The following is a 26,034-nucleotide window of genomic DNA, read 5'->3' as shown; positions in this document are numbered from 1 at the left end:
TACAGGGAAATTATCTGGGTAAATATGGACAAAATTAAAAACTTTGGGACGCAACTTAATATAGATATATCACAACAACCAGCTGGCACAAGACGCACTAGTTTTGGCTTATCTTCATTTCCAGTTGCTCTAATTCACAGATAAAACAATTCTTTTAGGAATATAAATTCCTCACTTTTTTCAAGCTAATAGCTGAATGAAGAGATATTGCGGTCTATTATTTATTTCCAACTGGTAAATGTGGAAACACATGTGATGTAGAGAGCAGAGCTACACTGCACCAAGTAAGTTATTAAAACCCAGCTAACTATTGTAGCATTTATATCCAAATAAAGCCAAATTAATCAAATGCACTTAGAAAAATTATATTCCTTACCGCAGGAAATAGTTTCGTTTTGCATTTAAGTGCTAGCACAAAGCTCACAAACTACTATTACTAAGGAAGGAGTGGGAACAAGACAGAGCTGTTCCATGCATAGAGACTAGGACACTGCCTATGTACATGTAAAACTGGTACATACGGGTTGTACTAATCAGTTTCAACCAGAGATTGCATTTCACACCTGTAATGCTGCAAAATATCTATTCACAAAGATATGGACAGTGTCTCAGATGTGTGGAGACTTGAAAGCCACCTAGACAACGCAGTTCTCTGGTTCGATAAAGACATCATGGGGACTTTCAGAAAGCTGACCTAAGAATGCATTGTGCCCGTTGCTTACCATTGGCTTTGTGGTTTGTAACTCACATTTTCTGGCTTTATTTGCTTTAGGCATTCCAGCTTGACTTTGTCCCTCCCATTGTCCAAATTGTGTTTACTGCACTCTTCCCTTAACTCGCTTTCTGTAAGCACAACTTTAAATCTTGTTCTTATATTGTCACATTTCTTGTGCATTCAAAGGTAGATCAAATGTCAAGCTCCCTCTTCTCAGGGGGAGTAATGATAAAGTGGGGGTCCACAAAAGGTTGGGAACCACTGCACTAGGTGATGACAATTGCACACATTATCATTTTTATGCAGTAAAAATGTATTTAGGTGCAAATGTAATGATCATTTCAATTGAAAATGTATTGTCTGTAATGGCAGTGCGATACACCACTTAACTACAATTCACTCCATCCTTTGCCCCTCCACTCAGTCCACTCCAGTCCAATCTATTCCACTCCAATGTACCCCAATTTACCCCACCCTACTACAATCTAACCCAAGCTACTCCCTCAATCTACCCCACTTCAATCTACCTACTGTAACTCAATCTATCCACATCCACTCCGCTACAATCAAATCTACCTCACTCCACTATCTAATCCAATCAACCCAGCCCACTCCAGTCCAGTCCACCCCACTCAAATCTACCAATGTGTCCCAATCCAACTGAACCCAAACCAAACCACTCCAGCCAATCTGGCTCCACTCCAATCTTCTCCCACCCCCCAATCTACCCCACTCCACCCCAATCTACCCCACCCACCACAATCCACTCCAGCCGAATTTACACCACTCCAACCCAACACAATCCACTCCAGCCAAATCTACCCCACCCCAATCTACCCCATTTCACCTCACCCCAATCTACCCCACTCCAACCCACCTCAATCCACTCAAGCCAAATCTACCTCACCCCAATCTACCCCACTCCAACCCAACACAATCCACTCCAGCCAAATCTACCCCACCCCAATCTACCCCATTTCACCTCACCCCAATCTACCCCACTCCAACCCACCTCAATCCACTCAAGCCAAATCTACCCCACCCCAATCTACCCCATTCCACCTCACCCCAATTTACCCCACCCCACTCCACCCAACCACAATCCACTCCAGCCGAATCTTACCCCACTCCAACCCACCCAATCCACCCCACCACAATCCACTCCAGCCGAATCTTACCCCATTCCAACCCTCCCAATCCACCCCACCACAATCCACTCAAGCCAAATCTACCCCACTCCAACCCACCCAATCCACTCTACCCCAATCTATCCCACTCCACCTCACCCCAATGTACCCCATTCCACCTCACCCCAATCTACTCCACCCCACTTTCCCCCTTTCAACTTCACCCCACTCCACCCAAAGCTAGCCCACCCCACTCTGCCCCACTCCACCCAAAGCCAGCCCACTCCACCCTGCCCCACTCCACCCAAAGCTACTGCACTCTGCCCCATTCCACCCAAAGCTACTCTACCACACTCCACCCCTATCTACCACACTCACCCCAATCTACCACACTCACCCCAATCTACCACTCACCCCAATCTACCACACCACAACCCCCACTAAATCCACCCCAATCCACTCAAGCCCACTCCACCCCAATCCACTCCAGCACACTACACCCCACTCCAATCCAATCCACCCCACTCTACCCCATTCCACCCCTGTTCCAACCCACCCCAATCCAATCTACCCCAATCTCAGTTCAAATGACCCAATATAACCCCCACTTCACTCTACCCAAATCTACCACACTCCATTCCACTCTAACCAATAGACCCCACGCCCGTTCACTCCATACTACCACATGCCACTCAAATCTACCCCACTCCAGTCCAATCTAACCTACTCCACCTCCGTCTACCCCACTCAAATCTATTTTACCCCCATTCCACCCATATTCTACGTTAATCTATCCCATCCAATCTGCCCCACTCCAATTTAACCCAATCTACCCCACACCTCCCAGTCTACCCTGCACCACTCTAATCAACACCACTCCAATCTACCCCACTTCACCCCAGCCCACCCCACCCAAATCCAATCCACCCCACAATCTACCCCAACCCGTGGCACTCCACCCAGTCCACTACAATCTACCCCAATACATCCCACTCCACCCAGATTTACCCCACTCCAATCGCACCCACTCAACACAATCAACCAAACTCCAACCCAACCCACCCCACTCAACCAAATCTACCCCACTCTAATCCACCCCAAATCTCCCCAATCTAACTAAATTTCAATGTACACGACTACCCTACTCCCCAATCTACTGCCATCTATCCCGCTACATCCCACCCCCAATCAACTAATCTACCCCAATGTACCCCATTTCCTCACTCCAATCTACCCTACTCCGATCTACTCCAATCTATCCCAATATGTCCCACTACACACTACTCTAATGTACCTCACCTCCAATCTACCCCCCACACTCAAATCTACGCAACTCTACTTCAACCCCCTATGCCATTCCACTACATTCCAATCTCCCCCACACCATTCCATTTTGCATCACCCCAATCAGCCCACTTTCACTCCAATCCACCCCACCCCAATCTAACCCATTCAACTACCTCACTCCACTCCAATCTACCCCAGTCTAATCTACCCCACTCAACAGCACTCCACCGCAGTCCTCTGCAATCCACCCAATATATCCCACTTCACTCTACCCCAATACATCCCCACTCTACTCTACCCTTATTTACCCCACTCAACCCAAACGACCCCTCTCTAATCAACCCCCTTCTCCCTAATCTAAGTCAATTCAATCTACCCCACCCCCCCAAACCCTCAATCCACAGCAATCTACCCAAATTTACCCCACCTCAATCCAGAGCAATCTACTCTAACCTACCACACCCTACCTCCAATCAACAGCAACCTATCCAACTCCACCCCACTCCACCAAAATATGCCAAACACCTTTCTACCCTGATCTACCCCACTCCAATCTACCCCACCTTAATGTACCCCACCTTAATGTACCCCATTATGCCCCTCTCCAATCTACCCCATTCCGCCCCACTACAATCTACCTTAATCTGCCCTACTCCAATCTGCCCCACTCTAGCTCCACTCCAACCCACTCTTCCCCAATCTCACTCCAATCTCGACTCCACTCCAATCTATCCAACTCCAATCCGCCCCACTCCACTCTATCCCAATCTACCCCACTCCAATGTACCACAAGCCACCCAAATCAACCCCACTTTAGTCCAATCTAACCCACTCCACCACCATCCACCCCAGTCTACCCTACTCCACCTCAAATTATCCCACTTCAATCTACCCATCCAATCTGCCCCACCAGTCTAAACCTCTCCAACCTACCCCACCCCATTCCAATCTACCCCACATGACTGTTCATCACAACTGCAATCTGCCCCACTCCAACCTACCCCAATCTGCCCCACTCCAACCTACCCCAATCTGCCCCACTCCAACCTACCCCAATCTGCCCCACTCCAACCTACCCCAATCTGCCCCACTCCAACCTACCCCAATCTGCCCCACTCCAACCTACCCCAATCTGCCCCACTCCAACCTATCCCACTTTCACTCAAATCTACCACACCCCACTCCATTCTATTCCAAATAACCTGCATTCCATTCCAATCTGCCCCACCCCAATCTCACTCAAATCTACCCTACTCCAATCCATTACAACCTACCCCACTCCACCCCAACCTGCCCCACCCACTCTAATACAATCTACCCTACTCTAATCAACCCCCCTACATTGCACTCCACATATCCCCAGTCCACTACAATCTACTCCAATATATCCCACTGCAATCTACCCAGATCTTCCCCACACAAATCAACCCCCAACCTATTCTGCCCCACTCTTATCAACCCCTTCCCAATCTAAATTAATTCAATCTACCCCACTCCACCCCAAGCTGCCCACTCCTAACCAACCCACCCCTAACCACTCCACCCCCAACCCACCCCTCCACCCCAACCCCAACTACTCCACCCCACCCCAACCCCAACTACTCCACCCCACCCCAACCACTCCACCCCACCCCACCCCCAACTACTCCACCCCAACTACTCCACCCCAACTACTCCACCCCAACTACTCCACCCCAACTACTCCACCCCAACCCCAACTACTCCACCCCAACCCCAACTACTCCACCCCAACCCCAACTACTCCACCCCCACCCCAACCCCTCCACCCCAACCCCTCCACCCCAACCCCTCCACCCCAACCCCTCCACCCCAACCCCTCCACCCCAACCCCAACTACTCCACCCCAACCCCAACCACTCCACCCCAACCACTCCACCCCAACCCCAACTACTCCACCCCAACCACTCCACCCTGCCATGCTCCACCCAACCTACTCCACCCTGCCATGCTCCACTTCACTGATAGTCCACCCCAGCCCGCCCCGCCCCAATCCACTCCGCCCCAATCCGCCCCACCCCCTCCACTCCGCCCCGCCCCAATCCACTCCGTCCCAATCCCTCCACTCCGTCCCACCCCAATCCAATCCGCCCCGCCCCGCTCCAATCCAATCCGCCCCGCTCCGCCCCAATCCAATCCGCTCCGCCCCACCCCAATCCAATCCGCTCCGCTCCGCCCCACCCCAATCCAATCCGCTCCGCTCCGCCCCACCCCAATCCAATCCAATCCGCTCCGCCCCACCCCAATCCAATCCGCTCCGCCCCACCCCAATCCAATCCGCTCCGCCCCACCCCAATCCAATCCGCTCCGCCCCAATCCAATCCAATCCGCTCCGCCCCAATCCAATCCAATCCGCTCCGCCCCAATCCAATCCAACCCGCTCCGCCCCAATCCAATCCAACCCGCTCCGCCCCAATCCAATCCAACCCGCTCCGCCCCACCCCAATCCAATCCGCTCCGCCCCACCCCAATCCAATCCGCTCCGCCCCACCCCAATCCAATCCGCTCCGCCCCACCCCAATCCAATCCGCTCCGCCCCACCCCAATCCAATCCGCTCCGCCCCACCCCAATCCAATCCGCTCCGCCCCACCCCAATCCAATCCGCTCCGCCCCACCCCAATCCAATCCGCTCCGCCCCACCCCAATCCAATCCGCTCCGCCCCACCCCAATCCAATCCGCTCCGCCCCACCCCAATCCAATCCGCTCCGCCCCACCCCAATCCAATCCGCTCCGCCCCCTCCACTCCGCCCGCCCCCTCCACTCCACTCCAATCCGCCCCCTCCACTCCAATCCACTCCGCCCCCTCCACTCCAATCCACTCCGCCCCCTCCAATCCGCCCCCTCCACTCCAATCCGCCCCCTCCACTCCAATCCGCCCCCTCCACTCCAATCCGCCCCGCCCCAACCAGCCCCAATCCGCCCCGCCCCAACCAGCCCCAATCCGCCCCACTCTGCCCCGCCCCAACCAGCCCCAATCCGCCCCAATCAGCCCCACCCCAACCAGCCCCAATCCGCCCCGCCCCAACCAGCCCCAATCCGCCCCGCCCCAACCAGCCCCAATCCGCCCCACTCTGCCCCGCCCCAATCCGCCCCACTCTGCCCCGCCCCAATCCGCCCCACTCTGCCCCGCCCCAACCCGTCCCACTCTGCCCCGCCCCAACCCGCCCCACCCCACTCTGCCCCAATCCGCCCCACTCTGCCCCGCCCCAACCAGCCCCAATCCGCCCCAATCTGCCCCGCCCCAATCCGCCCCACTCTGCCCCGCCCCAATCCGCCCCACTCTGCCCCGCCCCAATCCGCCCCACTCTGCCCCACCCCACTCCACCCCACCCCAACCAGCCCCACTCTGCCCCGCCCAGCCCCACTCTGCCCGCCCCGCCCAGCCCCACTCTGCCCCGCCCCAACCAGCCCCACTCTGCCCCGCCCCAACCAGCCCCACTCTGCCCCGCCCCGCCCCAACCAGCCCCAATCCGCCCCACTCTGCCCCGCCCCAACCAGCCCCAATCCGCCCCAATCCACCCCACACTCTGCCCCGCCCCACTCTGCCCTGCCCCAACCAGCCCCAACCCGCCCCACTCTGCCCCGCCCCAACCAGCCCCAATCCGCCCCACTCTGCCCCGCCCCCAACCAGCCCCAATCCGCCCCGCCCCAACCAGCCCCAATCCGCCCCGCCCCAACCAGCCCCAATCCGCCCCACTCTGCCCCGCCCCAACCAGCCCCAATCCGCCCCACTCTGCCCCGCCCCAACCAGCCCCAATCCGCCCCACTCTGCCCCGCCCCAATCCGCCCCACTCTGCCCCGCCCCAACCAGCCCCAATCCGCCCCACGCTGCCCCGCCCCACGCTGCCCCGCCCCAACCAGCCCCAATCCGCCCCACGCTGCCCCGCCCCAACCAGCCCCAATCCGCCCCACGCTGCCCCGCCCCAACCAGCCCCAATCCGCCCCACGCTGCCCCGCCCCAACCAGCCCCAATCCGCCCCACGCTGCCCCGCCCCAACCAGCCCCAATCCGCCCCACGCTGCCCCGCCCCAACCAGCCCCAATCCGCCCCACGCTGCCCCGCCCCACGCTGCCCCGCCCCACTCACTCCAATCCACCCTATCTACCCCAATCTACCACAGCTAATTGCACTCCTCAATCTACCCCACTCAATTCACTCCAATCAACCACATGCCACCCAAATCTACCCAACACTAGTCCAATCTAACCCACTCCACCACCATCCCCCCTGCTCCAGTCTACCCTATCCTACTTCACCACAAACTATCCTACTTCAATCTACCCCATCCAATCCGCCCCACTTGTCTAACCCACTCCAATCTACCCCACACCATCCATCATCACTCCAATCTAGCCCAATCCACCCTCCAAACTACCCCAACTCCAATTTATCCTACCATAATCAACCCAATCTATCCCACCCAATCTACGCCATCTCATTCCCAGCCAACCTACCCCACTCCCATCCTACATTACTTCCAACCTACCCTATTCAATCTACCCCACTCCCACCCAATCTACCCCAATTCAATCTACCACGCTAATCTACCAAACTCCGGCACTCCAATGCACACCACCCCCAAACTACCCCAATCCACCTACCCAAATCTACCCCATTCCATTCTACCCCAATCTACACCACCCCACGGGGCTAACATTTAGACAGAGAACAGCAGCCACACTGGTGTACATAATGGCTAAAACAAATTGCCAAAGCCAATAGCTCTTGCAGAGGAGAAACCTATTTGCTTTGCAATGTTTCTTCCAAATGGAGATGCAGGATACATGTAGACTATTGGGCCAAGAGTGCTACTAAACTGCAATCAAAAGTGGAACAGTGGTGACAGTAGACCCAAGGGTATGACAACATGACCTCCCTCCAAGGAACTAGGAAGAAGAGAAGATACATTTTGGACCCACTGCCTCTTGTCGGTTATGCATTGCAATACACTGCCCTTTATCTAGGGAACCGAATTCTTGGTAAAGGGACATAAAAGTGGAATTTGGCTGAGGAACTGTACATGATGGCCCAAGTCATGGCAGATGATGCAACAGAGATACAATGTGTCTACTGGACACTAGTACAAATGTGCCTGTTTGCCTGGAGACAGTGCCCCGTGAAATAAACGGCAGGTACTAATGGAATGGTAACACACACTTGGCGCCTCTCGTACTGTTGGAATGCCATTGTCATTTTCGATAGCCAGCCTGTGTTGCCTTTTGTGTGTAATCTACGTGGCCGTATCTGGAGGTTTTCCTCTTTTAGGACACTAAAGAATAGCAGAGACTTCTGCATTATTGTTCATGGTGGATTCATGGCAAAAACTATAATGCTTTTGGCTTGAAATTAAAAACTTTTTTTTTTTTGTTACATTAATTTAAATTAGCATTTACCAGCACAAAAATGTATGTGCCAAAACGTTATAGGTTGGGCATGGCTACGGCGAAAACCTGATCAGGCTCTCGATCGGCCCCTTTGCTGAGGCATGTTTATTTAACCCAACATAAACCAAGTGGAACCCACTAGAACACTGGAAGGACGCCAGAGATTCTGGGGCAGAGTGCACAAATCGGGCTTCTGCAAGCAGGACAGAGTAGGACCGTCACTAAAATAAAAGTGACCCCCATTAGCGAATCAAATAGCTGAAGAGTATCTCATGTTTCTAAACTGGGCAGTTTTGAACTTCGTGTCCGTTTTAATATCAGGAAAATCAAAAGTTAAGAAACAGCCAAGCAGACCACGAAACAGAAACACAAACAGGCAAAAACAGACTGACGCGCTTACGTGTCAGACCAGCTTTTCAGGCACTGCCCGATTGCCCTGTAATCCAGTCCGACCCGGAGTGAAACTGTTTGGATGGGAGGCTCAGGCCCTGAAAGATGGCACTGCTGACCGAGTAGGCAGACGAGGTAGAGGCCTGCGAAGGATGGGCAGAGTAGGACCTATGAGGAGGTGGGTGCTCACCTCTTTAACCCCTTCGCTGCCAGGCCTTCTCTCTCCCCCTTGACTTGAATCAGAAAACCACATTTTCAACACAATTTTGGCATTTTCCTGGGACATAACCCATTTTTACTATTTTTTGTGCTTTCAGCCTCCTTCCAGTTAGTGACAGAAATGGGTGTGAAATCAATGATGGATCCCGGAAAGCTAAACATTTCTGACAAATAGACAAAATTCTGAATTCAGCAAGCAAGGGGTCATTCGTGAAGATCTTACAAGGTTTTCCTACAGAAAATAGCAGCTGAAATAAAAATAAAAAATTGAAATTGAGGTTAAAAAAAAAAAAACCTGCCATTTTTCTCCACGTTTTACTCTAACTTTTTCCTACGATGTCAGATTTTTTAAAGCAATATACCGTTACGTCTGCTGGACTCTTCTGGTTGCGGTGATATATAGGGCTTGTAGGTTCATCAAGAACCCTTGGTACCCAGAGCCAATAAAGGAGTCGCACCTTGCAATGGGTTTTCATTCTATACCGGATATACAGCAATTCATTTGCTCAAATATAAAGAGTGAAATATAGGTATCAAGAAAACCTTCCTATTATTTACAAAATGAACACAAGATAAGGTGTTGAGAAGCAGTGGATATTTGCACATCTCTGAATTCCCGGGGTGCCCATACTAGCATGTGAATTACAGGGCATTTCTCAAATAGTCGTCTTTTTTACACACGGTCTTACATTTGGAAGGAAAAAATGTAGAGAAAGACAAGGGGCAATAACACTTGTTCTGCTATTCTATATTCCCCCAAGCCTCCCGATAAAAATAGTACTTCTCTTGCGTGAGTAGGCCTAATGCCTGCGACAGGAAACGCAACATGAACGCAACATGGACACATCACGTTTTACATTGAAAACAGACGTGTTAACGTGCCTAGCTGTGGCTTTTGATCTCTAGCTTACCCGGCACCTAGGAAAACGTACCAAACCTGTGCATTTTTTAAAACTAGACACCTAGGGGAATCCAGGATAGGGTGATTTGTGTGGCTCTCACCAGGTTCTGTTTCCCAGAATCCTGGTTAACAGAACCTCAAAACCTCAAAATGAGGCAGAAAAAAAAAAAAAAGAAAAATAAAACACTTTCCTGACAAAGTTCTGGAATCTGAGAGGAGCCACAAATGTCCTTCTAACCAACGTTTCCCCCAAGCCTCCCAATAAAAATGGTACCTCACTTCTGTGGGTAGACCTAGTGCTCGCGACAGGAAATGCCCCAAAACACAACATGGACTCATCACATTTTCACAAACAAAGCAGCTGTGTTTTTTTTGCAAAGTGCCAAGCTGTGGATTTTGGCCTCTAGCTCAGCCGGCACCTAGGGAAACCTACCAAAACTGCATTTTTTTTTTTTTTTTTTTTAAACTAGACACCTAGGGGAATACAGGTTGGGGTGACTTGTGGGGCTTTCACCAGGTTCTGTTACCAGAATCCTTTGCAAACCTCAATATTTGGCCAAAAAAAAAAAAAAAACTTTTTCCTCACATTTCGGTGACAGAAAGTTCTGGAATCTGAGGAGAACCACAAATTTCCTTCCACTCAGCGTTTCCCTAAGTCTCCCGATAAAAATGGTACCTCACTTGTGTGGGTAGGCATAGTGCCCGCGAAAGGAAATGCCCCAAAACGCTATCTAGACATATCAAAATTATCAAATACAAAACTTTGGGGGAGGGAGGGACCTGCTTTTGTGGTACAGGCTCAGCAGCCATAGAGGGAAACCTACAAAACTCAGACATTTCTGAAAACTAGACACCCGAGGGAGTACAGGGAGGTATGACTTGCGTGGATCCCCCAATGTTTTCTTACCCAGAATCCTCATCAAACCTCAAATTTAGCTTTAAAAAAAATCTCATTTTTCCCACATTTGTGTGGGATCACCGCACCAGGACAAATGTCCCACCACCCAACGTTCCCCTCAGTCTCCCGGTAAAAATGATACCTCACTTGAGTAGGTGGGCCAAGAGGCTGTGACAGGGAAGAGCCAAAAACGTGTCGAAATTGAGGGGGGAACCAAAGCGGGTCCAAAGGGGAAGTTTGAAAAAAGACATTTTTAGGCTGACAAGTGGGGCAGAAATTTTAAACGGTATAGACGAGACAATGCTGGGTGGTAGGAATTTTGTAGATTCCGGAAGATTCCATCACAAAAATGAGGGGAAAATGTGTGATTTCCAGCAAAGTTGAAGGTTTGCAGGACATTATGAGTAGGAAAATGGTGTGGGGGGCATGTGAAGCACACCACTGTGGAATCACCCAGATGTTTAGTTTTCAGATGTGTCTAGGTCTGGTGGATTTTTCTACATGGTAGTGTCCAAAAAGTGCAGCCCTCACCATTCCAAGTGGGACGATTTTGAGAGTTAGCCAAGCTCTTATGGCTCAAATGTAAAACCCAAAATAATCAAATGTCCTCTTGCTTGCTGTGGGATAAAATGTTTTAGTGTGCAGGGGGAGAGCTGAAAGACTGTTACCCCCTTCAGTTGGGGTGGGGACATAACCAGGTCCAGAGTGGTTGGTAGCCACCACCCACCTTTTTTTTTTTTTTTTTTAAATTCCCTGGCATTTAATAGTAGACTTTCTGATGCCCCGTGGTGCGGATCGGGGGAAATTACCCCATCTGCCCTCTGATGGGCAGAACAACTTTGGCCTCATTTATTTGGGGTGGGGGTATCTCTCCCCCCCCCCCCCCACCCCACCCCCAAAAAAACACACATACCAATCCCTGGTGCCAAAGTGGTTTCTGCCTCCCCTGGGGCAGATTGGCGTAATAGAAATAAGCTGATCTACCCCCAAGGGGGGCAGAAATGGCCTAAATATAATTTGCCCCTCAGGGGAGCGGCCCTTGCCTAAGGAGTCACACCCCACATATAAAAAAATAAATAAAAAAAAACATCCCTGGTGGCTAGAGGTTTCTGTCCCCCCCCCCTCCCCCTTGGGGGGGCAGATCAGGCTAATAACAATAGGCCAATCTGCCCCCCTCCCCCTCTTCCTTTTTAAGCCTCTCAGGTCCCCAACACATGATCGGAAGAGAAACGTGGGAGGTGGCCTTTGATGAGGTCACTTTGGTCAGGGTTGGAAACGGAAGTGATTCCCCTTCCAGCCCTGCCATGGGGGCAGGGGGTTGGGGGAAACACTAGCGCTTTCCCAGAGGGCCAGTACAAGGACGTAACCATTACGTCCATGGCGCCCAAGGGGTTAAGAAACATTTCTACCGAGGTGAAGCATGGCCTCACCTAGATAAAGGCTGTGGGTAGCTCGGAACAACACAGTTGTTAGGCAAAGACAGTGACACATTAAAGGTGTAAGTGCAAGCGCAGAGAGACGGAGTGCAGATGTGCGCTCTACCACACTTACACTGCAAGCACCAGCAAACCTAGGAATATGCAGGCTCCTCTTATTAGGGAAGAGATCCCACCAAGAGAAAACACCATCATATACCTTTCTGGGCCTACTCACCAGAACAGATCCATCCTCAGAACCAGGAGCTACTCTGTAGTTGGGTTGCAGTCAGGCTTATTCATCCTACTTGGATATGACACTGCTCAAAGAAATCATGATTGGAAGGTAATGGGCTTAACACCACTTGGCTATACTGGGGACCCCTCATCTGCTTCAGCTCCTCCTACAGACATAATTTATGCTGAAAGGGACCTACTGATGGCCTTAAAACTAGGCATTCCCCAGACACAGCCAAACCAGACTTTGTTGATCTCTCAAACGCCAAACAAGAAGGACTCACAAAAGTGGTTAACCATGCTAAATTTACATCTGTGGAAACCCAGCCTGATCTTGTCTTGTACCTCACCTGCATAAATGTATAACACGCTTGTAATATGAATAGAATTAATTAACATAACCATGTCAGGGCTCCGCTTCAACTAAAAGGAAGTAGGAAAGATCCTCAAAAAAAAAAAAGAATTGAAAAACATAGAAAGCATGAATCATAAAATATGAGCAGTCTAAATATCGAAGAACCAGTTAAAATGCTATGGCATACAAGGTTACAATGAAGCAAACCCATCACTAACAAGTCACCTTTTCCCAACAAACATATAACTAGGTCAAATAATATCTAATGAGAGACAAACAATTAAAGAGATACATTACAGAATGCCACAAGAAAAACGTTTTAAGGCATATCCTGCAAGCAAAGTCGCATTTAGAAATCGATGAAAAGTGCATTCCAAGCCCTAGAGGCAATCACTGCTGTAAGTATGCACCCTACTGCCACCCAGCTCAGACCCCTATGAATCTGGTACTCTAATCACTGGGGATAAACTGCCCATAGGAACTTTGATGATCAACACAGTTTAAATTTACTCTGAAGGGACATTGCTTCTTTTGTTTGGATTCCTAAATGAACCATACTAAGGTCGATAATGATAATTTTCTCATGCCTTGCCAACCACTTAAGTGAACAAATGGTCTGGGAACCAAGGTCCTGATGTTTAATCACCATCAGCATTCTGCCCATGACCCCGTGCAAACTCTTTGCCTCGAGCAGGACATATTCAGTCTCTATCGGAAGAGTCCATTGTGGATAGAAGGGCTGAGGCTACCTGCATATCTGCATGATCTGAGCTGCAGAAACGCCCAGAGATTTCAGCTTCATCTTAGTAGGCCAGGAGGTAGCAGGGATAGCGATGCCATTTTACATGTGATCTGTTTAAAAAGAGTTTAAGGCTACTATTCAGGTAAACAAAGGCAAGAAAAAAAAACTGCATTTAACATTTGCGATGTAATGTTTATCTAGTTTTGTCATGCAAGGGTTTTGAGCAAACCAGTGTTTGAAATATAATTTTTGTTTTCCATTTTACAGTTAAGAGGAACGACAGAGGAGTTTACTGGAGAAGAGGGAAATAATCACTAGACTGAGATTGTACAATTGCTGCATGAACTGAATGGGGCACAAAACTTCAGCCAATGAGTTACAATTCAAGGCATTCTTCTTCCTTTGGTAGTGTTCAATTACCCGTTACAGTAATTGACCTCTGCAACTGTGTGACAAAGAACTTTACACATAGAATGTTTTCCTTTAAAAATAGAAAGTTACAAAATGATGTACAATCTTCAAACAACTTCTGTTAAAGTAGAAACATCTAAAGGTCAGTTAATAGCTATGTAATGTTCAGAACAAGAAACATGCCTTGTGACAGGAGGACGCCACCTAAATAAAACAATGTGGGCTAAATAACTTCAGAGGCCATGGAACATGGGAAATGGTAAAAGTCAATAGACTGCGAGAAAGTGATCTGTGACTGTTTGGTCAATCACTGTCAGTTTCTGATGCAGAACGAACATTTTAGGGAGTCGGGATCTGTGATAAAATGAGTGAAATGCCATTAAAATATTTTCAGGTTTCTGTGGGGAAAAAAACAAACAAATTAAGTTCAAAATACTATAAATAAGCGTATTACGGTTTCTTGACCAATACTAAGGATAACGGAAAAAAAGTACTTCAAACTGGATAACTCGGTTTTAGGAAATGGATTGTCCGTGCTCACTACGAAACCCTACTGAAATCTGTAAAACATGGCACCGATTTGGTGGGATCCTAATGGCAAGAAATAAAAATGTAACGTGTCTGTGCTGTAAAAAGTCATTGCTAGAGCCGGAAAATCGGGATGACCGAATTCAAAGCATGCCTCATTTGCAGAAAAACTTACTAAATGAAATCACCCGACACCATCTCCATATTTATTCAACGAGCAAACCCCTCATGGAATAGCTACTACTAGAATGGCTGGCATTATGGAGCATAAAGCTAATTCCCATTGTCCATTTCTTTCCAGTGGATCTTCTGAACACCCGAATAACACTGGAAAAATAAACAGCTGAAGGGAACTCATGCCTCTTAAATTGCCAACTGACCCCGTGTTACGAGGGCCACCTTCATCTTGGTATGAAACTTAAGTCAACATTGTGATAATTGCTGGGACTCATAGGTAAAACTGCAAGATTCATGGAGCAATGCTTTGGAGGCTACAAAGACATTACTAGGTGAAGTCAACCATTATGGCTGAGCGAGATGACTGACACTTCTGGCTTCTGCATCATAACTTGCAAGCTGCTGTGGGACAATAGCTGTCAGAAAACCTACTAACTAGATTGATCATTTTGCAGAGTTTACAGCTCAGCAAAACCATGCAAGCGGCCACATGCCCATGAGAGCTTTGTTTTGGTAATTTATGCCTCCTGAGGCACTCAAGTTCATGGCTGGGCCAATGCAAGCATGAGATGTGTGACAGTGACTGACTGAACACTTTGAACACTAAGTACAACACCACACACTTGCTTTACGTAACAAAGAGAAAGACCAATGATTTCATACAGAAAAATAAAACAAAATTCTGGTGCAAACATATGCTCTTAGATATGGTCTTCTTGACATTTTTCAGACACAAGTTGAACAGTAAAAATCTGGTAAATAAATAGATCAGGAACCCTGCAAGTAAGTGTGTGCTCAATTTCTTCCACTCCCAAACTTTCTACCCTATTTATTCTTGGAGAAGGTGCTAACTCTTTTACATGGACCATATAATATAGGCCATCCCTAAGACTGCCACTAAATGCATCACATGGACCTGTACTCGTGGTTAGCTATTATACATGCACTAAATGCATCATGAGGACCATCAACACTAAGCCACCACTGTTCTGAGATGTTCACTACATATATCCTGTGGATCCACTACCCTAGGCATATCAGGAAGATAATAGGTGTCGAATGGAAGCCACCTATCCTAGACCACATCAAAGATGGATACTAAATGTGTTTTGGAGACTCTACACGGCAGTTAACCTCTAAGGGGGCTACTAGCAGTATTACGAGGACTCTCTACACCCTGAGGCACAGAGAGAAACCTAAAAGTTATAAAAGGCCCAATCTTCCATGCCCATCTCCATTATTGACACTAAATGTATCACATGGCCTTTCTATCTTAGGCAACAACAGCTGAGATTGGCCCCTATCCTGTATAAGAGACCCTCTTGTCTAGGCTACATCAAGGAATGGCATTAAATGCATCACATGGACCAAGGCATCCCAAAAAAGGCACTCTATGTATCGAGTAGGCCCTCTGCCCTAGTCCATCAAGGGAAATGCCTGTAAATGTATCTTGGTGAAGCACTGACTTGGACTTTTTGCAAAAAGGCAACAATAATGTCATGATGTCCGTATTTTTGACTACTTAAGTGGAATTGCGACAACCTATAGGGAAATACACTGGGCCATGAGAAACAGCATTATATCTATGGTATGCTGTTTTTGTCGGTGGGAGGGCCGGAGGGGCATTGGGGGGGGGGGGGGGGGGGGGGGGGGGGGGGGGGGGGGGGGGGGGGCAAATTAAAAAAAAAAAAAATCAGCTTGCTAAAAAGGGCCCGTCAAGCTAAAGTTAACTATTTAAACGTGTAAATAGATTCTTCCCGCTGGTTTGCGTGGTGTAGTATCAGGAAAAAAACAGAACCTTTTGGGATGTGAGTGCAATCACGGTGAGCAAGCAGGACACATGCTATCAGAGAGACAGACAATTAAAGCAAAGGCGGTGATCCGGTCACAGCCATCTTGGCGCACGGTCGACTGCGGGCACATGCTGGCGGTACATACCGGCTCTTCGGAGAAGTCCTGTAAGTCTTCCATGGGTTTCGGGTGGAGTACAGTGCGGCAACGGCCTGTCTCGCGCTCCTCGCCACTTTTCAATCCTGTTTCAGACAAAGGGTTCACAGCTTTATGTACATTTTAGAGGCGCTTATCATGTAGGCTATCGCGCCCTGTGCTTCTAGGCTCCGTAACAGCGCTTCCTGGGACGCTGCATTCTGAAAAAAGTGACACCACGCACACATCTGACGCAGCTTCGGAAAACAGCGACTTACTATTAAGACTCCCGATACCGAGGATAACACAATGTGTACGCTACTAGCGGCAAAGGCTGCTAACTGCACAAGCAGCAGGTGTGTAAAGCCCAAACCCAGTGACGCAAAGGAGTAGACCCCACTGTTTCCAAAGGAGACTTTTAGACAAATATCTGTCGGTAATTAATAGTGCTACTTTCAATAATTGAGACTAGGCTAGTGTGTCAGTAAGCAGTCTGATAAGACATCTAACCTGTTTTAATTTGGAGCATTTACATAACTGTCACGAAAAGCATTAAGTAGGACACGCTGGAGTATCAACTGAATAAGCAGGAGCAACAGAGATAAGAAAGGGCTTAATGCACGTGCCCGGCACAGATCTAGTCCGCCAGCATCAAGGGTCAGAAGTGGCCTTCGGTTAAGAAGGCCGCACTATACTGGTAAAAGACCACAGCGGAGCACACTACTTTGTATGATGACATCGTCTTCACAATTACATCCACAACACGCACGACATACAAACTGGTTTTTGCCCCTTGGCAGGACCTATACAAGACAGCCAATGAAAGAAGCACACTTTTCCAGGGCACTAAGAGTTCCCTGGTAACGCAGTGGATGCGGCAGCGTATTCACAACAGAGATCCAAAGCTGTGCAGGGTACACAGCATCTCCTAACTAGCTGTCTAGTGCAGGGCCCCAAGATTAACCAGAGAATGCCGTACACTAGGCAGCTTGTGCAATACCCGAGCAGGAGCTGTGACATGGCATTAACCATGGTACTAAGAGTTCCTGGGCTATAGAGTACTTTGCAGATCCCGGGTCTGCTTAGGAACCACTGGGACTAGCAGCTTATTTCAAGCCACCGAGAGTTCCTGGGCCCTGCAGAGTAAAAGCTTGTCAGGAGCTAGGACCATTACCTGCCCGCTTCAGCACAGGTTCAGTTTAACTTCAACTGCTCAAAAGGGTATAAAATAAAGGGAAGAGCACTTAGTTTCCAATGAAGTTTGAGTGCCCTGTCTAGAATGGCGATTTCACTGCCCTGTCCAATACAGTGACTCCACTGTATACAGTTTTAAGTGTCCCTTCCATTGATTGAGACGGGATGGATTTCTGCCCGATTTCAGGGAGGAACCTAGGTATATGAGACACCTTATTTTGCTGAATGTTACTCTCAATTGGCTACCCTGGCACTAATAGTTGGACTTAATTGGTTCCTATCCGGTAGAGGCCAATAGCAGTCTTCTACATTTTGGTATCACTACCAAACCTACGATTCTTGACTGCTACACAAGTGGAATCTTTTTTTCATTGTATAATCAAGCCCAACGGCCTAGATAATGTCGTTCTTCTGAAACAATTTCCAACTAACTTAACATATGTGCACCGGGATCTATGTGATCAATATCTTTAATGAAGAAAATAAATCTACAGTTACACAATAACAAGAGTTATGTTAACTTTACTGCTTTTCAATGTGCTTGTTTTTGAGGACTCTAATTCACAATTAGAAGAGTGTCCAAACTCATTGTAAAACTAGTCAAAGTCTGCATAGTCAAACATGCAGAAATAATCTAATAAATAATTGTGTAAAGAAACACCTTTATATACAGGGCAGAAATTATTAAACTGTCAGACTGAACGATTTCAATCTGCATATATTCGTTAAAGTTCTGAATCAGCCAGACGGGGTACGTGCAAAGCCCAAGAGGTAAGTGTTATTGAAAAACATTTTGCATTAATCTAAAGGCAGGTCAAGTAGTGCATGGACTGGGTTTAATTTAGCAGGTTCCAAAATCCCATCAGAAAATACTGGTTTGTTGAATTATCAATTCAATCAATGAAACATGGGTTGTATGAACACAATCCTGCTAAACCCTGCTTTGCAACAAAAACTGTCATTCATTAGTTAAAAACGTGCCTGTTCAGATTATTTTCAAACTGGGGAAAAGATAAGAAAAGCCAAAATGTTAATCTATTTCTTTTTTTTACTGAATCCAAAAGTGCACGCTGCATTCAATTACTCGGTCACAAATGGCTGTTACTGGAGGAATAGAAAGGACAGGGAACCAACGAGATGTTGAAATAAGTTCCCAGCTAAACCCTTTAAGTTTGAAACCCTTACCACAGCAATGGAGCAATAATAAGCAAGAGGTAGTGGACACCTATAATGACCTGTGTATGTGAAAGGTGAATGTTCAGGTTGTGTTTGGGTCTTCCAGTGTTGATATGTGAGAGACGTTTGCTGTGGCTATTAGCTGCATTAGCAGTACTAGACACCATGCACTCGGCATTTAATGGCAATGTAAAGGACCGTCCAGATTAGTAACTTTGAAGTCATTCACATGGTCTGCAGCCACATATGGGTAGGGTATTCTTCCACCCTCTATTCAGGTAATGTCAGTAAGGAATCTAATCTCTTCCTCTGGCTAGCCAACACATACACAAACACCCACACATTATCTTCTCTAGGGCTCGGGAGTCATTTTCCTACAGCACTGTATACGAGCACTCAAAACAGACAAGAACTGCAGATCGATGACCAAGTATTTTAGGTTTCAAACAAAAAGCTCCCCTCCTAAACAAGCATGGTGCTAGCAATGGTGCATGTAAAATGATTCAATCATGTAATTAACACTCTCAAAGGAGGTCTTAATACAATGTAATTAAGTATAATGTTCTCGATGGTACTGTTAAAATGATTAAAGAACTAGATAGCACTTTTAAAAGCATTTAAACATGGTACTCCCAATACTGTATTTAAATTAAATTTACTTAAGCATTGTGTTCTCAATAGTATATTTAAAACGGTTCGCCCATGAAGTTAAAATAATAATCCTGGATCCCTCATTGTGATGCAAACTGTGGAATTCCTCAGCAGCTAAATGCCAAATCCTTCCTTCTTTGTTTTTTGTTTTTTTTTTATATGAAAAACTTGGATGTGTAAGAAGAACTTTTTAAGTGGCTAGGCATGTTTATCTTGCCCAATTACTTTCTTCAGCACCAAGAGGCCCTTTGGTGGGATGTTGCACTTAACCAATATCCAATGTACAAACAGCTAAAATTATTAACTGTTGAATAATTCTATAAATAAAACTATTACAATTAAACAGAGCGCTCTAAACCGTGTTCATAAAATGATTCTAAAAGGGTGCTGGTAAAATGTGATTAATAAAGGGTGTATTTCAAGTGTTTGCTTAAATTAACTAGGGTGCTTTCAGTGGCTTTTAAAATATATTTAAATAACACGGGTGCTTTCGTTAGTATTGTTAAAATTATTACATTAAACAGTGGTTTCATCGCTATTGATAAAATAACTTAAATAACAGGAGTTTGTCAGATTTGTTCAAATGATTTCATTAACCCAGGTGCTCGAAACATTTTCTTAAAATCATTTAAACATAGAAGCGTTCAATTGTAATGATAAAATTATTAAACTTAATAGTGTACTCTTAATTGTGTTACAAAGATTTCACTGGAGATGGTGCCTTGAACTATATTGTTTATATAATAAACTTGCTCAAAGGCATTTCTAAAATATGTCAATTAAAAATGCTCTCGAAGGCACTGCAAAATAACGTACTTAAAATTGGTGCTATCAATGGAATTATTTACAATTAATCAAACCCGGGTATTTTCACTGGCGTTAAAAAAAAATATTCAAATGCTTTCAATGACATAGCTGAAATTATTAACCAGGGCGCTGTTGATGGTACTGGTTAAATTCTTCAATTTTATATTATCCCAGGGACACTAAAAATTTGCAATTAAACAAGAGCCTTTCAACTGTGCGGTTCAAATGTTTGAAATGAATATGGCCCTCTCATGGTACTGTTAAAATTATTTTAAGAGGGCACTTTCGGATAACACTTAAATGTTAAAATAATTAATTGTATATGGTCTTGGTAAGACTGTTAATTGTTTGAACGTCTTGTATCATTAACATTATTTAATTAAATCTGCTCTAAATCGCACAGTTAAAATTATGCAATTACACTCGGTGCCCTCAATAGTATCATTAGAATTATTAAGTTAAAGTAAAGTACTCTCATAGTACTGTTAACTAAATTCACTGAAGCACTGTGCTTTAATTGTACCGGTAGATGCCCAGGCTTAAGGAAGCTCAGACTGGCATTTCACAATTTTACTAACTGGCTGCAGAGCATGGAGGTAGACTGAGCCATGTCAGATATGACCCCAGCTGTTCCAGTTTAGAAAGTCTTGTTTGCGAAAAAGCAGCAGCAGTGTCGATATACTTAAAACCAAGCCGAAGGCATCCCAGCAGTGATTGCTGTAGGTATTCAACAAATGCTTCAGAGCCCCGCCGCTTGCAAAGCCACCTACAGACAAAGACAAAACCTATTACTGGAAATACGGTAGAAAAATCAGCAGCTTTCCCGTCCTTTTGTATGCGGAAGCGTGTCTCAAGGGACGACGGTGGAGGGTCGGCGGCGCGCGATCGCACGCACACTGCCCCTCTGTAACCTGCCTTATTCACAGGTCCGCGTCAACAGATAACGCGCCTCAGTCGCCAGCAGAATAAGCACCTGAGCCAGAAGCCAGATACCAATCGGGACCCTCCCTGGAAAGCACGGCTCAAGAACTCAGAGGTGTCAAAGCGCCTCAGAGGAGAGCTGTTACAATCACCATAAGGCAGTAAGTAGTCTTCAAACTTATTAATGACGCGCAACCCAATGGAAAAAAAAAATCATTAGGGCCTCTCCGAATTTTTCACAATTATTCTATTAAATTTACAATGTTGAAATATATCTACATTTATTTAAACTTTGCAGTTAAATTATGTTACTGTTTTAAGAATGCAATCAAATACATTATGCCAAACATACTTTTCTGGTCAGGCATGACTAATGTGTAAAAGTATCCACAGTGTGATTATTAGAAATGGGGTGGGGGTTTTGAAGAGTATTTGGAGTCTCTGCCCCTTTGGCACATTCTCCCAGCTTGGATCTAAATGACATGACATGTTAATAATGGCCCATTACAGAGCAGTTTAATGCTGCTCATTTTTTTCACCTGAAATCAAAGCCCTGTTACTAGCATAATGCTTCTCTTAGCCAGAGCCTTGAGCACCCCCTGGGATCACTTGAGGCCTCCTTGTGGAATTCAAAAAGAGAGGAGGAGCTATAAGTGCACAAAAACTATCTTTACTCTGAGAAAGGTGGGAGAAAAGAAAAGGTTCTGTCTGCCTATAGTGTATGTTAGAATCATAAACCATTCCAAATCACACGATGTAAACAAAGAGAAATCAGAGACACAGGGAAATCAACTGCACAGATGCATCCATGCAGAGACCAACATGCCTGCAAAGCACTCCGCCAGCCGGGTGCACTCTTTACTTCGATTTCTGGAGCTCCACCACTAAGGGCATCAAACATTCTACAAGTGGTGTGCAGCAGCTTGTAAAAGATCCACTTATAGCGGCTAAGCAAGCGTTCTGCGGGTCTTCAATCGACCACGCGCCCCAAGACACAAAGGGAAAAGAAGTCCTTCTCCTATAACCCATGTAAACCCTGCCTCTGGCCAAGCAGAATCGCTATTGGAAATATCTGCTCGCAATCAATGTAACGTATACTGAAATTGAAATGTACCCCACGTGTTCGTAACCACTGTAAAAGGTGGACAGTGCTCCGACACCCTAGAGCAGCAGTTCTTAGGATTTTAACTTCTGTGGAACCCACTCAATCTTTACTGGGAGCTGGAGACCCCCAGCCCAAGTCATTTCTATGATCTGAACCTCAAAATAATACACAAATGCTTAAATATTCACACAATTCGGTTTAGTTCGCAATCAAATAGAGAAAAGGTTTTTCACATTTACATTTGTGCTTATTTGTACATGCTTTATTCATTTCCATGTATTAATTCTAATATTTAACTTTGTAACACAGTCGTAGTCCCGAGTGGGCTTTGCGGACCCACAGGGGTTCATGGACCACATGTTAAGAACCACTGCCATCATGTCTCCTATGCGCTATTAAAACTAAACTAAATACAATAAATGGTTCAAATAATGCAATGGCCAATATGAGAAAGAAGAAACAGTCCAACAATTGCCACATCTTACAGACTGATTAACAAACTCTACTCTAGCTGCTTGACAGCACCTTTGCAAACCAGAACCTGTTCTCTGCCTGCACTTTATAAACACACCCGAAATAAGAAAAAAAAAGTGTGAAAAATGTTCTATTACTGCGAATTATCAAACAGTGCTTGACAACAAGGCTGCTTGGAAATCTAACCATCCACGTGGTTTACTCTGCTTCTGAGAATTAAAAGGCCGCCTTTTGTTTTATTTATATGTAAAATACCGAAAAGGCCCACTGTGCGCCCTCTAACAGAATGTAATGTACTTGGCATCCAAAGTGCTTGTTGACGTAAGGGTTCCTGGGGTTCACTGCGGCTTATAGTAACACTGCTCTCACCAGCTCGTTAGGTAAGAAAAGTACTCCCATTACTATAGGATTATCATTTAAATAAAGGCGAAGAGTAGGGTACATTAAATGACTTAAGATCTGATCATCTGAGAAGACCAGTATGTATGGAGAGAGTATGCCACTCTCCTACCCGTCCATGCTAGCCTTTCCTCCTGCCACTAGAAACTGCCTTTCACGGTATAACTGAAAAGTTAACCGACACGGGGAACTGCTAATAATATTAGCAGAAAACAGAGCGTACGCTTTACTCAAGAGAAATACGGTATTGACACGCACGTGTGGTTAAGAGCAAACCAGAAAGGGTGATGCAGTTTCGGCTGAATATATTTCCACCATATACGGTATAAATATACAGGTGGGGGTCTTGGGGTGAAACCAGCAGAAAATCAAACAACATCCAAGCATTAATCCAATGAAGACGATGCCCGCGCCCTCCCTAGGACACGCCTGACATTTCAACGCTTGCACAGTCGGTCCTCACCTGTTAATCTTACGTTTTCCACAGATAAAATGGGATGTGCTCGTTGATTAACAATGGGTTTTGTAACAGGGGAAAGCGAGGTACGTGACCTATATGCAGCTGTCCCCAGACAGAGCCGTCAAGCACTCCCAGAAAATATTTCTTAGTTCCCTCTATTAGATACAGCGAGCAGTCCGTGCACACACGTACAGCGAGCAATTCATTAAACATACATGCGTCTGTGTGTAAGAGCCTGAGAGCAGCAGTGCGGACTGAGCCCTAGCAGGTGCGAGCAGAGGTGGGACATTAGCCGCGCAAACGGCACCACCCTGTCACCGCGAAAAATACACAAACACACGAAATACAGCAGCTACATATACAAGAAAGACACGCACTAAAACAATTTACACAGTTAGTCCCCCAAGCGCAAAAACTATTATTCGAGTACTATTGTCCAAGAGAACAAAAAACAACTCAAACAATATTCACTGGCGGAACTAAACGTATAAGCAATGCCCAAATGGCAGCAGGGCAGACGGACATAGAAGATGCAGCGGGCATGTCGCGCAGGGTCGGGCTACGAAACGAGCGGACCTCCGCGCCGATCTAGCGCTCTCAAGGCGTCTACCCTTAGTGCCAATATTTAGAATTAGGAGACAAACCCATCAACACTTTTAAGAGCAGAATCCAACTCTGCTTCGTGAAAGGCTTGGCCCTTACTACAGCGGCTTTCTCCTTTTTCTACGTACACAGGACACAACTCTATGGCAATGTACACCTTCGTCCTGCAAAGCAAGAGCGGTACTGTTGTAGATTTTATTAGGTCTCCTCCTTAGGTTCACTGTAGACTACAGAAAACATCCCATAACTGTCACACGAATGACTTGACCCTGACTTTGGACAGTTCGCTCGTATACCCCGAGTGGTCATAAACAGTTCACCCTGTTCCCAATCACCCAACCGAGAGTAAGCAGATTGTATTAAAGGCACATGCATTCGTTGGCCCATTCTACAAATTCTACATCGGAGAGGTTAGCTCGTCGACCAATCGACACATCTGTTTCCTTTATTTGCCCATGGGTAAAGTCTGAGTGGCTTTGGTGGGCGTGGGTACAGTAGGAGTACTCCATACTAACGAACGATTACTGTCAACGGTCCAAAAATATCAGTATATATATACTTCTCACATTTACACACACACGCACGCATTGTTGGTTTCTATCTGTGTAAGCAATTATAATTATGAGCATATATTATTTAGCATCTAGATAAAGACACCTCCGATGCTTGATTTTAAATTATGTTATTTAGCCTTAATAGATTTCTGGGATGTGTTCACATTTTTTTGCAAAAAATAATGCCACTGCATTAAATACAAATAACGCATCCTGTTGCCTTTAGTGAAGGGCTGCATTTGTCCACATCTACAATAGGACTTCCTGAGAGTATTAGGATGTTGATTACTTTTGTTAAATTATTGAGATTAACTCTATTGGGTCGGGGTGCCTCATCCGTGCTAACGGTGCTTCCACATGAATGGTTTATGCAATGCTGTTTTATCGAGAGAACGAGGTCTAAACAAACATTTAACTGGAACCAGAGCAGGTGGTCTTAAAATCCGTACCGAGCTTAAAAGAGCAACGAATTAAACAGGTCTCATGACTACTGACCCAGGGTCCTTCCTCTGCACAGTGATTTTAATGAGGATTCATTCAGATGCAAAGCTGCATTTATCCAGTTAGTTATGCTGCACTATGTAACATAACGAATCTGACATTTGCACTGCAGTGATAAAACACGAGAAAGAACCTTTGTTAATACATGTGCTTAATAGGTCCTTTATTTTGGATGGGATAAACATAGTGCCATATATATTTATGGCACATCTGTAAAAAAATAAACGTGGCCATGTAAAACGTGTTTTGGTGCAAGTGTAGCAATAAACGCAGATTCTGTTATTTTGCCAAAATTGAAAAGATCAAATTTCACATTACAGCAAGTGATGAGAGAACACCGTTTACTGCCTCACAGACGGCATGTTCACAATGCCTTAACACAGGGAAACAACTACAACGGGAAATCTCATGGTGTGACAGTGTACACATGTATTCCCATTTATCCTGGTTTTAGTAA

General features: G+C 46.3%; 1 protein-coding gene across 6 annotated transcripts in view; it reads right to left on the bottom strand.

Annotated features, from left to right (window-relative positions):
- EYA3 (EYA transcriptional coactivator and phosphatase 3) overlaps positions 1-26,034 on the bottom strand; it is a 900,226-nt gene that overhangs the window by 672,655 nt on the left and 201,537 nt on the right. For 2 of the 6 annotated variants that reach the window (XM_069225113.1, XM_069225115.1), the window contains exon 1: positions 16,745-16,833. The exons of the other annotated variants lie outside the window; for them this stretch is intronic. In XM_069225113.1, coding sequence (XP_069081214.1) covers positions 16,745-16,777 — 33 coding nt within the window. In that variant the 5' untranslated portion in view covers positions 16,778-16,833. Of the gene's footprint in view, positions 1-16,744; positions 16,834-26,034 lie in introns of those variants that run through there. 6 annotated transcript variants of the gene reach the window in all.

Source organism: Pleurodeles waltl, chromosome 3_1, assembly GCF_031143425.1.
Source record: "Pleurodeles waltl isolate 20211129_DDA chromosome 3_1, aPleWal1.hap1.20221129, whole genome shotgun sequence".
NCBI lineage: Eukaryota > Metazoa > Chordata > Amphibia > Caudata > Salamandridae > Pleurodeles > Pleurodeles waltl.
The sequence above is the reverse complement of the archived record's forward strand: the minus strand, read 5'-3'. Positions and strand labels throughout refer to the sequence as shown.